At 33.9% G+C, this 12,986-nt stretch overlaps 1 protein-coding gene across 1 annotated transcript in view; it reads right to left on the reverse strand.

Moving 5' to 3' along the window:
• The window catches only part of BAZ2B (bromodomain adjacent to zinc finger domain 2B), a 291,809-nt gene that overhangs the window by 62,290 nt on the left and 216,533 nt on the right, over positions 1–12,986 (reverse strand). Inside the window, 7 exon segments of the mRNA XM_036858503.1 lie at positions 380–445; positions 1,681–1,707; positions 1,927–1,971; positions 3,680–3,745; positions 5,439–5,504; positions 9,671–9,732; positions 9,848–9,940. Coding sequence (XP_036714398.1) covers positions 380–445; positions 1,681–1,707; positions 1,927–1,971; positions 3,680–3,745; positions 5,439–5,504; positions 9,671–9,732; positions 9,848–9,940 — 425 coding nt within the window.

The raw sequence follows: 12,986 nt of genomic DNA on the forward strand, positions 1-12,986 counted from the left end.
TTTTGAGGGCAGAAGTCCATGGTTGAACTGACTGATGTTTGAATTAGGACACAAAGGACTTGTCGAGGCATGTTGTAATTCTGTGAAACTCTGGTCACAGTAAGAAATAGCTTCTTTTATCCAAATGAATGCCATTCACTATATTTTAAAAAGGTAATTAAAATCTCAGCCAAGAAATTAACTCATCCATTGGAATCCATCCTATGGATTCTTTTATGTTCTAACACTTGGTTACTATCTCTAACCTTTGGTTTGCTTATGAGAGTAGGTAAATCATGACAATCCCTACTCCAAAAAATCTATACTTAGAAGAGCCAATGTTTTAAGAAAAAATATTAATTTATGACAAGATAATATTTTTCCAGAAACATACACTTACTTCTGCTTTTTTACGCGCTTCCATAGCTTTCATAAGCATCATATGTTGTCGCCTTCTCTCTCGTTCCTATTAGGCCAGATAAAATTAGGAATATAACTCAACCATAGTTAATAGTTTGATTTTCAAATGGAAAAACAAAACAAAACAGAACAAAAAAACTCGGTATAGCATGTTTAGCATTTATAGACAAGTCACAGTAAATACTAAATATAAGACAAGAATGGCCAGTCTGTGCATGTTTTAGTTCAGGTTTAGAAAGCAAATACAAGAACAATCAAAAGCAAAAAGGTAAAGCAATGAACATGGAGACAGTGTAAACAGAAGCATACAAGGTTTACTTATGGTCAGTTGTGATGCTCCTTCAAAAGCTGGCAGAACAAAAAGCATAATGGTTGGCTGGAACAGGTCAGTTACCTTACATCTGCTATTAGAAAAACCACAAATATGTACTACAGCCAATTAAACCAAAGGTTGTGCTGTTCTTAAATTTTTAGATCAGGCAGAAATTGATTTATATTCACTTTCACTTCATGGTTTTAGAATTAGTTATTTTTATTTCAAGTACACTATCATTTTGTAAATCCAATAAGCCACCGACAAATTAGAAAGTTTTTTTCAAGCTGTTATAGGCATAATTCATATAACAACATCAATGAAATGGGATATTCCTGTTTACTGATGTCTGCCACTTGATGCACTATTTAAAGCCACAAAAGCTGCACCATGGGCTCGTAAGTGGAATCTAAAAGGCACAGTATGAAAATAAGGTAAGCATTAGCTTACTTCGATAGTCTCATTTTACTTTAAAATAAAAAAATCACATAGCTATAGTACTGAATCATTCTTTTTGATTAAATATACGTGGTTCCCCCGAAGGGATATTTCTAAAAATTTCTAAAATTTGTCCATAAAACCAGAATATATTTCATATTCTCTCATCAACCTAACTCAAAATTCCCATTGTACTCAATGGCAGTTTTGCATCTAGAATGATGGGAGAATGTGGGTCATAATTGTATCTAATTGGATAGTGATCCAACTTTCACTGTGACATCAGTAACATAAACTTTTAGACAGCAGCCTTATATAAGGCCTGCCCAATTCAATTGAAAATCTTGGAAATGTACCATATTTCTTTATAGACAGACAAGCAGATGTATGCAATGCACTGTGCTGTAAAGCCATGCAGCAGTATGTAATATGACAGCAGCCAGTGCTACACTTTATGCATTGCTATGACAACCATATCACAACCAAATCACAATGCGGTGTTAGATGTACAGAAATAAACATACCCATACCATATCTAGTCTATGCCTCTCCAACTCCTGGTAGAAAGAGTTGGCACAACATTATGAAACAGAAATCACAGAGTCATGAAACCAATTTTTAACCCCCCGAAAGACACCAATCCCAAAACCAGGAATTTAAGCAGGAATTATACTGGAACTTTTAAAGAAAATATCTTGAAGATTTTTCCAAAAACAGATTTAAGAAAAATTATAAAATGTACATTTCGACAATTGTATAACTATGTGTCTACAGACCTGATGCTTTAGAAGAACAGCTTGTTGTCTTCTCATTTCTTTTTCCTTAAAAATAAGAAACTGTTAAGATGGATTTTTAGGGAAAATTTAGAACATGCAACAAGTATTAAAAGTTCCTTTTCTGAGATTCTATAGTCTTCCATTAGGTTGAACCATATGAAACTGCAAATATCCAATAATTTTTTACTTATAAAGTGGCAACTTCATATGGTTCTACCTAATATATAAAAACCGTATGACAGGAGCGAGGATCCTTATTCAGTAGCCATTTAGAGTTGAAATTCAGTGACCTAATAGCAAGCACACTTCAATGACCCATTCACTGAACTGACTAGCTAGATAGAGCATATCAGATACAACTGGCACTGAAAAAAAAAAAAGGAAACATAATGAAGCAACCCTCAAATCTAGCTAATTAAAACTCTCTCCACTCTGAATATAAATCCCTAAATACACTCTGGGATTAACAGCATATATATCATTTCTATCACTGTGTAGGAATGAGAGTGACAAGAGAAAAGGAATCAGCTTGAGATTTTTATGCCCACCTATGATTGAGGGCACCATCCCAAAGGGGTAGGGCTTAATACAAGCAGTACTGGGAATGTCACCAATCTGAATCTTTTTATAAAGGTAAAATATGGATTAATTAACATTAAGGGCAGCCATTTTGAAAAGGAGTAGAAATCTAAAGAACAAAGTAAGAGAGTCTATGTAGAAAAAGGTAACAAACAGTTCCCTGGTTTTATGATATAGCTGTAGTGGCTGTTTCTTGAACTGGTAGGACCACATGGCTGCCCAATTTCAGTAAATAACTATCAGAAAAAATGGAAGGTAAGGGGTGTAATGTGTGTCGGGGTGGAGGCTGGAGGGGGAGTGAGGGTCCAACTCTCTTATGTTTCAGGCCAGAAAATCAAAACCAAAACATCCCCAAACAACACATCAAGTTACAATAAATAACAATGGCTAATTTTATTATTGGTCAATTATAGCTGATAAAGTTAGGTTTTTGTTTCTGTAGGCTTTTCGCTTTTTAATAGTTAAAACAGTTGTTAGACATTAACAAAGAGAATGTTTTAATCTAAGGAGAGAATCGGATTTCGAACACAATTTGAAACTTAAACATAAATGATACAAAATAGCTCTGGGGAGATCTTATCCATCAAAACTATATACAGGGCTTCCCTGGTGGCGCAGTGGTTGAGAATCTGCCTGCCAATGCAGGAGACACGGGTTCGTGCCCTGGTCTGGGAAGATCCCACATGCCGCAGAGCAACTGGGCCCGTGAGCCACAACTACTGAGCCTGCGCGTCTGGAGCCTGTGCTCCGCAACGGGAGAGGCCGCGACAGTGAGAGGCCCGCGCACCGCGATGAAGAGTGGCCCCCGCTTGCCGCAACTGGAGAAAGCCCTCGCACAGAAACGAAGACCCAACACAGCCATAAATAAATAAAAATAAAAATTAAAAAAAAAAAAAAAACTATATACAGGTATTATGCAATAGTTTGCATTTCTGATTTGGTCTGCTATTTAAAGAGCTCAAAGTATCACACAGAACCTGTATCATGAAATATAAAAAAATACATACAATATACATACAATAAAAACACACAGTATACACATGTTTTATCTGTGCTAAACATTTTTTTAGATAGTCATTTTGAGGAGGGCTATTTTTTTTAATAATTGATACTGGTATAATATCATACAGTTTTTATTTTTGAAAAATGAAAACTGATTCTCATCTAAACTAACCTTTATTCGTTTCTCGGCCTCCAATAATTTGGCATTTGCTGCTTCTTCCTTCTTTTTCTTTTTTGCCTGTGCATGCAAAACAGGTCTCAAAGTCATGCAACAGCACCACTGCAACTTGAAAGCAATCTATGACTTGAAAATGGAGCTACATGCCTCACAGGTACAAAACAACATGGAACATATATGTAAACAATTACAGATTTTCCCACAGTTAATATTGTATTTAACATACTAATTTCATTTCTAATGTATAGATTAGCATTAAGATATAAAAAATTCTTAAATTCATAAGAGTATGTCAGCTTTTCTTGACTTCTTCAAATTCTATTAAAAGTCTGAAATAATTGAGTGTTTATTATTTTACATTAAAACTTAATCACAGAAAAAATTATTTTATGTAATTTTTCCTTCTTTTTCTGATTTTTAAAAGTAAAACATGATCACCATAAAAAAATTAGAAGATGGGATAGATTTTAACTGATAATAAAAGTTATTTAAATAATAAATCAGTAACATTTAAAAATGAACATGTCCACTTTATTTGGATTTTTTTAATACTTGAAATTTGAGATAAAGTAATCCATTACTCAGCTGATATAAATGAAACACATTAAATCTGATTTTCTCTAGCTGTATATTGTGATTACATTCAAGGTTTTTTAAAAAGATAGAATGGAAACTTATAATCTTTCATGAAGTACATTTTGAATATCAAGGTCATGATACCAAATCTGAGCGTCATAATGTTAAAGTCATTAATTATCTAGTAGTTTGATAACTATCCAGTAGCTACTGTCAATTTACTTGAAGATAGGAGTACTTTTGATTTGGATTTTTAAAATTAATTTGAAATGGATAAGGAAACGTGTATATTTCTAGAAGGAATAATCATGTAACATAGAACACTTCAGCTATTTGACACCCTCAGGGAATAAATCGTTTATACCAAGAGTTTCCTGAATAGCTGGGAGGTTATAGCAATTTTGAACATTAGAAGTTTATTTTCACTATTTTGGATGGAAATAATTTTGAGATATATACTGCTTAGACACACTACACTAAATATAATTTGGCTTTTTCTTGATGACTTGGGGCAATTATTCTGAACATCAGTGATTATACTATACAGTTCCACAGAGTAATGCCTTTCAGCTGTTAAGGTGTTGAAAATTGCTTGCTATTCAACTAAAAGATCACAGACTCTTGCTAGGCTTTTGAATTCCTATACATGCTGGTTGGAGTTTTTCTGTATTTTCCCTTGCTATATCTTGTGGCTATTATTTTACTGATTCCCATATATGTCCTCTAGTCCTATTCCATCAGCTTGTGGGGAAGCAGGGTATATTAGAAGCCAGAAAAACAAGCTGATTAAACTGTTTCTACGTTTAAAATTTACTTTCACTCTTGTAATATTTTATTTCTAAATTAAAAGTAAATATCTGACTATAAGTCCTAATGAGTTTTCTAAAAGTAAAGAACACGAGTTTCAGCACATGAACCTTATGACACCTATACTGGCTGTTCAGAAGTTTTCCTGGTTTCTTCTTCTTTTTTGTCTTATTTCCTGGGTTGTTAGGATTAGAAGTCTGCTAAATAAGGTTCAGATAAGGTCTTACTCTATGCATTATGCTTAAAGAGAATTTCTGATGGACATATTAATTTGTATGAGTGACAGAATATGTAAGTAAGATTTTTATTTTTGTAGACTTTAAAATATATGACTATATTACTTTAATCATATCACATTTAAGAATTCTACCTCTAGAATTTGCTGGGCTCGAAGCTCTTTTTCCATTCTGATTTGTTGTATTCTCTTAATTTTTTCCTGTAGAAAAAATTATAATAATTTAAGATAATAAAATAAACTAAATATCTAGGTGAAAAGTATTTAAGTCGAATCAAATAAGTTAAGATATAAATACAGAGTTACCAAAGGTTGCCCATGGTGGATGTAAAATTTAATTGTTTAGTTTAACATCATATATATGTTCATGTCAAATTAACATGACTTTATAAAATTTCTCAAAACAATTTGTAAAATACAAATGCTAAATATGTATACAGAAACTAGGTATACTAAACTCATTTAGCCTGTGGATTTTTGTAAGTATCTGCAGTTACAATTATACTTAGTTTTAAATAAATACAGGACAGAAAGGTAGACAAATAGTGTATCAGGAGTGAGAAAACCTAAGGCTAGTCCTGAGTTACTGTCATTCATTGGATGATCATGAGCAAAGAATAACTACTCTTGTATAAAATAGGGAGAGGTGTTTGCCCTCTCTCACTATGTCATGAATAAATTAAAAATGCTTAAAAAGTGTGTGGCAGGGGCTTCCCTGGTGGCGCACTGGTTAAGAATCCGCCTGCCAATGCAGGGCACATGGGTTCGAGCCCTGGTCTGGGAAGATCCCACATGCCGCGGAGCAACTAAGCCCGTGCGCCACAACTACTGAGCCTGCGCTCTAGAGCCCGCAAGCCACAACTACTGAAGCCCACGCGCCTAGAGCCCGTGCTCTGCAACAAGAGAAGCCACTGCAATGAGAAGCCCGCGCACCGCAACGGAGAGTAGCCCCCGCTCGCCGCAACTAGAGAAAGCCCTCGCGCAGCAACGAAGACCCAACGCAGCCATAAATAAATAAATAAATAAATTTATAATAAAAAAAAGTGTGTGGTGCCACACAACTGTAACAGATTACCATTAACAATTTCCATACTATAATTTCTTACTTCACATGATGAATAACATGATAATATTACATTGCTTTTAACTACTACAATAAGCCAAATTCAGAAAGAATCTGTAATATTATTTTAAAAAGGCTTAATTAAAATTGAACATTCTAGAGAATGATTCCAATGGCATAATTGGTGTTCACATTGTCTAAATTTAATGTACTAGTTATTGTTTTAGAATTCAGTGATTATCTAAAGTTTGATAAAACTACATTTTGATTTAAAAACATTATCTCATATGCTATCAGCACAATGTTAACAATTTCATGTTCAGAAACCCCTTTGAAAGTCCCAAATTGGTACTCAATAATAATACATAGTTTGCCCCAAAACACCCCAATTTTCCTACTAGCAAATTGCATTTGTCGTAGGGTTTCCAGAGCGAACACATTTTATACTGCTGAATGTTATAATACCTGTTCCAATTTCCAGATGCTAGCTGTACCTTTGCAAGCTATACTTTAACGTTTTTAAACATTTCTTTTTTTGCACACTGATCTCAATATATACATACATATACCTATATATACACACACATATATAATGGTAGTGGTGTCATTAGCATTAGCAGAGATAAACATTATTTATAAGTTATTATAATACAGATTCACTGTATAATACTGGGTATCCAACCCCTGAACTGGGCACTTTACATAAAATATCTTATTGATCATAAAAAGAGTTGAAATTATCTTCTTTTTACCTAAGAGAAAGCTAAAGTTCCTAGAGAGTAAATATTTTGCCTTAAATCAAATAGTAAGTACAGAGCCTTGGTCACATTCCAATGCCTTTGTTCCTTCTGCTTCATAATAATGCTTCTGTAAGCTTCCAGAATATTGTCTTGAGGACTATCTGGTGATACTGGCCTACTAGGTGGAAAAAATAATCCAGAAGCACATGCTACTATTTTATTCTAGATCTAATGCTAACTTTAAAGTAGGCATTATGTAACTGACTATGTGAGTAGACCTAAGGTATACTTTGATTCACTTTGTTGGCAATAAGGAATAAGTCAGATTGCATTCTGAAACTAGCCTCAGATAATTATCTTGATAAAACTCTATGATCAGCTCATTTGTATTAACATTGCTGAAACGTTGGGACTCCAATGCTTTTTTTTTTTTTTAACATCTTTATTGGAGTATAATTGCTTTACAATGGTGTGTTAGTTTCTGCTTTATAACAAGTGAATCAGCTATACATATACATATATCCCCATATCTCCTCCCTCTTGCGTCTCCCTCCCACCCTCCCTATCCCACCCCTCTAGGTGGTCACAAAGCACGGAGCTGATCTCCCTGTGCTATGCAGCTGCTTTTTTGATGAGCAGCAAAAAACCATGTATATTTAGGTTGTAGCCACTTCAAGACTTTAGGATCACAAAGCTGAATTTAAAGTGCTGATAAGATTTGATGGATCTCTAGCCATTAGGAAATAGGATAAGCTATGAAAAAGTATAATATTTAGAAACAATAGTATTTCACTTTAAAATGAAATATAAACTTATTTTTACATATATGTGATATACAGTAAATATTTATATTTTAATAAAGGCATTCATTAGACTAGATATTTATACGTCAACCTTACAGTGTCTTTAGCAGTGACAATTAACAAACTAATTGGAATTAACAAACTAAAGGAATTCAAGTGTACAGCTGACTACTTTAAATTACGGTAAAAGAGTTTACCATGCAGTTTGGTGTTTTATATCATCTTTTAAAAAGTGACCATTTGCTTTGTGCCAGGCACTGTTGCATGTACTTTACATTTATCACCTCATTTAATCTTCAGATAATGCAGTAATTTTCTTTCGCAGTGGAGGAAATAGAGACTTAGAGGTTAAGAAATTCATCTAAGGTTACAAAATTCTTAAGTAGCAGAGTCCATATTCAACTCTTACAGTCTGCCTGACTGTAAACTAAATTCTGAATCCCAATTCCATATCAACTCTTTCTAATCATAGTGCTTTAGTCAATACTGGAAAGAACCTTCGAGACAGCCACATCAAATCCAACCCAAGCCATTTATTTAGCAGTTATTTATATAATAACACAATTGACTTTATTTCATACTCAGAAATAACTACTTGCCATTTCAAATTTTTTAAAGAATATTAGTTAGCCCCATTTCCTTTCTGCTTTAATGATTACAGTGAATATATGGAGATGGGAGAGTAGTTTACACATTCCCATCTTCAATAAAGTTGAATATCTTGTCATGTAATACTTTACCTGTAAGAATTTTAAAATTACTTTATTTACCTATACTTAATTTTGAAAACTACACACAGGAGAGGTATTGTAGATATACAACAGAATGCTGCTGAAATGATGCTTTTTTCATATTTTGCACTATAGTTGGCTCTCCTTATCTGCAGGTTCTGCATCCATGTTCTCTACCAACCATGGATCAAAGATAAATTAGAAAAAACATTTTTCAGGAAGTTCCTAAAAGCAAAACTTGAATTTGCCCCATGCTGGCAACTATTTACATAGCCTTCACATTGTATTAGGTATTACAAATAATCAAGAGATGATTTAAAGTATACAGGAGGATGTACATAGGTTATATGCAAATACTACACCATTTTACATAAGGGACTTGCGTCTGTGGATTTTGGTATCCATGGGGGTGCTGGAACCGATCCCTTGTGGATACTGAGAGACGACTGCAGTAATTTTTTAGTAACTCTGAAAGCAATCACAAGCAATGGAGGCAAACCTTATTCTATATAACTTGAATTTAATTTTTTACTAGTATTTTACATGATTTAGGACAACAGCTTTTCTTATTAAAATTTGAATATTTAAGGAATATCCTTCATTTACTGATACATTAATTCAAAAAGTTAGAAAGTTATTCATGATGTCAACTTATATTCAAAGTCTATCAGGATATTAAAAGTATTTATACAATTTACTGTTTGGTAATCAATTCTTAGAAAAACTTGGAAGTAGAAGACTTCGTTTTAAAATGAGGTGAATTTTAACTAATGAAAGAGGACAATTTTCTAAATAAGATGCATAACATTAATGTGAAATACAGTTATTTCAGAAATCAATAACTGTATTTATTGATTGTGAATATGAGTTTGGCTTATAATAAAGAAATTTTTATCACATATATTGGCGTATTTTTGTATATGAATGTATCAGTCAATTTCAATGAAAATAATGTACATATAGAGAGATACAGATGGATCCCCAAAACAATGCCTGTGTTTTAAAAATCAGTTCCAATGAATAAACATACCTGTTGTTTCATAATCTTTATCTGTTCTTTTTGCTTTCGCTTCTCCTCAGCAGCCATTATTGCTACGATGAAAAATCAAGGCACAGATATCATCAGAAAAGGAACAAAGAAGAGATGCCTCTTATGAATTACCCAATATTCACTCTTCAAGTTTATGCTACCATTTAAATCACCCACCTCGTTGTTTTTTAGCTTCTTTGGCAACCCGAGCCTGTTCCTGCTTTTGCAGTTTTCTCAAAAGCTTTATTTGTGCTGCTTGCCTGGCTATTTCTGAAAAATACAAAATTTCAAGGAATGTTATTAACAACTTTACATAACTGCTAACCTAAAAACAATTCCTGTGAAACTGGTATCATCATGAAGGACATAATTTTTAAGAAAATTGCCAAACATTAGATACCAAGTAGGAGAACCTCAGAAAATGTCATGTTCATTTCCCCTAGAAATTGCCAAACTATTTCATCCAATATGATCCTGTATACATAACAAAAATGATGCCTCTCTTAATCCTCATCACAAAGGCTAATATAAGTACATTTTTTTTCACATTTCATGTAATCCTCACTTAGTATGAAAGTACCTGCTAATATGTAAAAAAAAGTGATTCAGCTTCAGTCTTAAAAATAACAAAATATATAAAAAAAAGAAAAAGAACCCAAAATAGAACAAAGCCCCCAGACTTAGCATTTCAACCCGCTATACAAATGGTAAAATTTTTGAATCCATTGATATTTTCATTTATGAAGGAAAGCGCCTAAATCTCCTAAATAAAGAGTACAGGGCTTCCCTGGTGGCGCAGTGGTTGAGAGTCTGCCTGCCAATGCAGGGGACACGGGTTCGAGTCCTGGTCTGGGAAGATCCCACATGCCGCGGAGCAGCTGGGCCCGTGAGCCACAATTACTGAGCCTGCGCATCTGGAGCCTGTGCTCTGCAACAAGAGAGGCCGCGATGGTGAGAGGCCCGCGCACCGTGATGAAGAGTGGCCCCCGCTTGCCGCAACTAGAGAAAGCCCTCGCACAGAAACGATCACCCAACACAGCCATAAATAAACAATTAAAAAAAAAAAAGAGTACAGAATGTCAATGAGTTTTAAGGACAACCTAGTTCTCATACTTTTTAAGGACAAATGTATGAAACTGGGATAGACTGACATAATTAATGGTCCCAAGTCTTCATTCCTTGACTATCCATGCCATTTGTAATGTGACTTTGCCGTCCCCTCTCATCAAGACATGCGTGGAATATATTTTCTTGTTCCTTGATTTTGAGTTCAGCCATGTAATCTTCTTTGGCCAATGGGAATGTAAACAGTGTGATGCAAGTAGAAGTCTGAAAGTATACCTGTACTCTTTCTACTCTTTTTACTCTTGTGCCTTGCCCTTTACTATGAGAACATGTTCGGGCTATGCTGCCGGAGGTTGGGACACATGGAGCCAGTTGACCTGACTAATGTGAAAAAGCCCAGCCAAGATCAGCAGAGATGCCTAACTGCCTAACTTGCCACCAGCTCATTCCATCCGCACAAACAGTTAATGCTTAGAGTTGTACACCACTGAGGTTTTGTGGTTGGCCTTAATGTGGCAATAGGTAGCTGATACAGAAAAGCATGTAACGTCACACTTTCTTCTGCTGGCAAACTTGATCAAAATACTTCTAACTATAAAAGTGGTGTATCATAATATCATTCATAAAATCATTTTAGAAAATACCACTTTACATTAGACATTGTTTTCAACTTTGTAGCAGGTGAAGAATTTTAAGAAACTTATATTCACCGATAATGAATATGATTAGGTAATCACTTGATTACCTAATCAAGTGATTGATTCAGGTAATCATGTGATTCGGGTAATCACATGATTACCCGAATCACTTGAGCTCTACTCATAACTTCCACCATTTATTGAACTGTTGTATTAAACTTACATGATCTTGTTTAATTTTCATAACAACCTTGTGAGATAGGTAACATTATGCCCAGCTTACAAATGAAATAAACTAAGGCTCACAGAAGTTAAAGAGCAGAGTCAAGATACACACCCAGGACTTTCTGACTTCACAGTCTGTATGTTACTACTTCTAAAACCCTTAGAGAAATTTAAATGCCTTGAGATTTTAGAAAGAAACTTAACCCTATGTCCTGGTAACAGCTGAGGTGCAGTTGGTTACTATGGTTGATTTTCTATCATGAAGACTTAAAAACAAGGGAGGGGATATAAGAAGGTTTGATTTTATCTAGGAAACTTGAAGTGTTAATAAAAGATGAAATAGAAGCTGATACTAATGTATACCTCCAATCTTCCAATAATTTTCAGTATTAAGATGTTTTAAGCATCATCAAAAATTTCTGAGCCGCATAAAAAGGATTCTCCTGTTCACGAAATACTCTGAGAAATAAAAATGTATAAACTGGCCTGCAGAGTTAGCAAGCTCTGATAATAATACACCTGCAGGACACTGTTCTCATCTATGATAGATCCAGGTAAACATTTTTTTTTAACATATAAGAATTGAAGGCTTTCACTGAACTCTGATATAAAGACCTAAATCTGCCTTAAAATATAAAGGGTTGCTAAGTGGTTAAAAAAAAATTTCCTAGAAAAGGTGGCATAAGTATGATGTTTTGTTCCAAGCTAAACTGATGCTTTCTAATAGAAGTTTGGCTTATAATAAAGAAATTTTTATCACATATATTGGCGTATTTTTGTATATGAATGTACCAGTCAATTTCAAACTCCAGCAATTTTCATGTTTAAACTCCTGGAAAAGAAAAACATTAAAAAGCTCAACTCATATCTTTTCACTTTAGCAAGGAAGATACAATTTGGATTAATCACTTAAAATTTATATAGCTTAACTTTCATGTTACGAACAGTCGGAGAAAACATGAAAAAAAATGTTAAAAGAAATTAGACACCATGGATGAAGGAGAATGAGTTAGAGACCAAGAAAATTCACTCAGGCTCTGAGGAATAAACTGCTCCCAATATCTTCTCATTTATTTGGTTTATGGTTGCTGAATATATTATTATTGTAATGAGCATTTGAAATATTAATTTGAAAACTATCTTTCATGGTTGAAGAATTTGTCTCTTTAAATTTCAAAGGTAAAAATTTATTTTGAAATAAAGTTTATTTTCACTTAGAATTAGGGATATTTTACATATACCACACTTCTTTGATTCTAAGATGCATTTTTTTTTTTTGAAGCAACCTTTATTTTATTTATTTATGTATTATTTATTTATTTATTTATTTATGGCTGTGTTCGGTCTTCGTTTCTGTGCGAGGCCTTTCTCTAGTTGCGGCAAGCGGG

This window comes from Balaenoptera musculus, chromosome 7 (assembly GCF_009873245.2).
Source record: "Balaenoptera musculus isolate JJ_BM4_2016_0621 chromosome 7, mBalMus1.pri.v3, whole genome shotgun sequence".
Classification (NCBI taxonomy): Eukaryota; Metazoa; Chordata; class Mammalia; order Artiodactyla; family Balaenopteridae; genus Balaenoptera; species Balaenoptera musculus.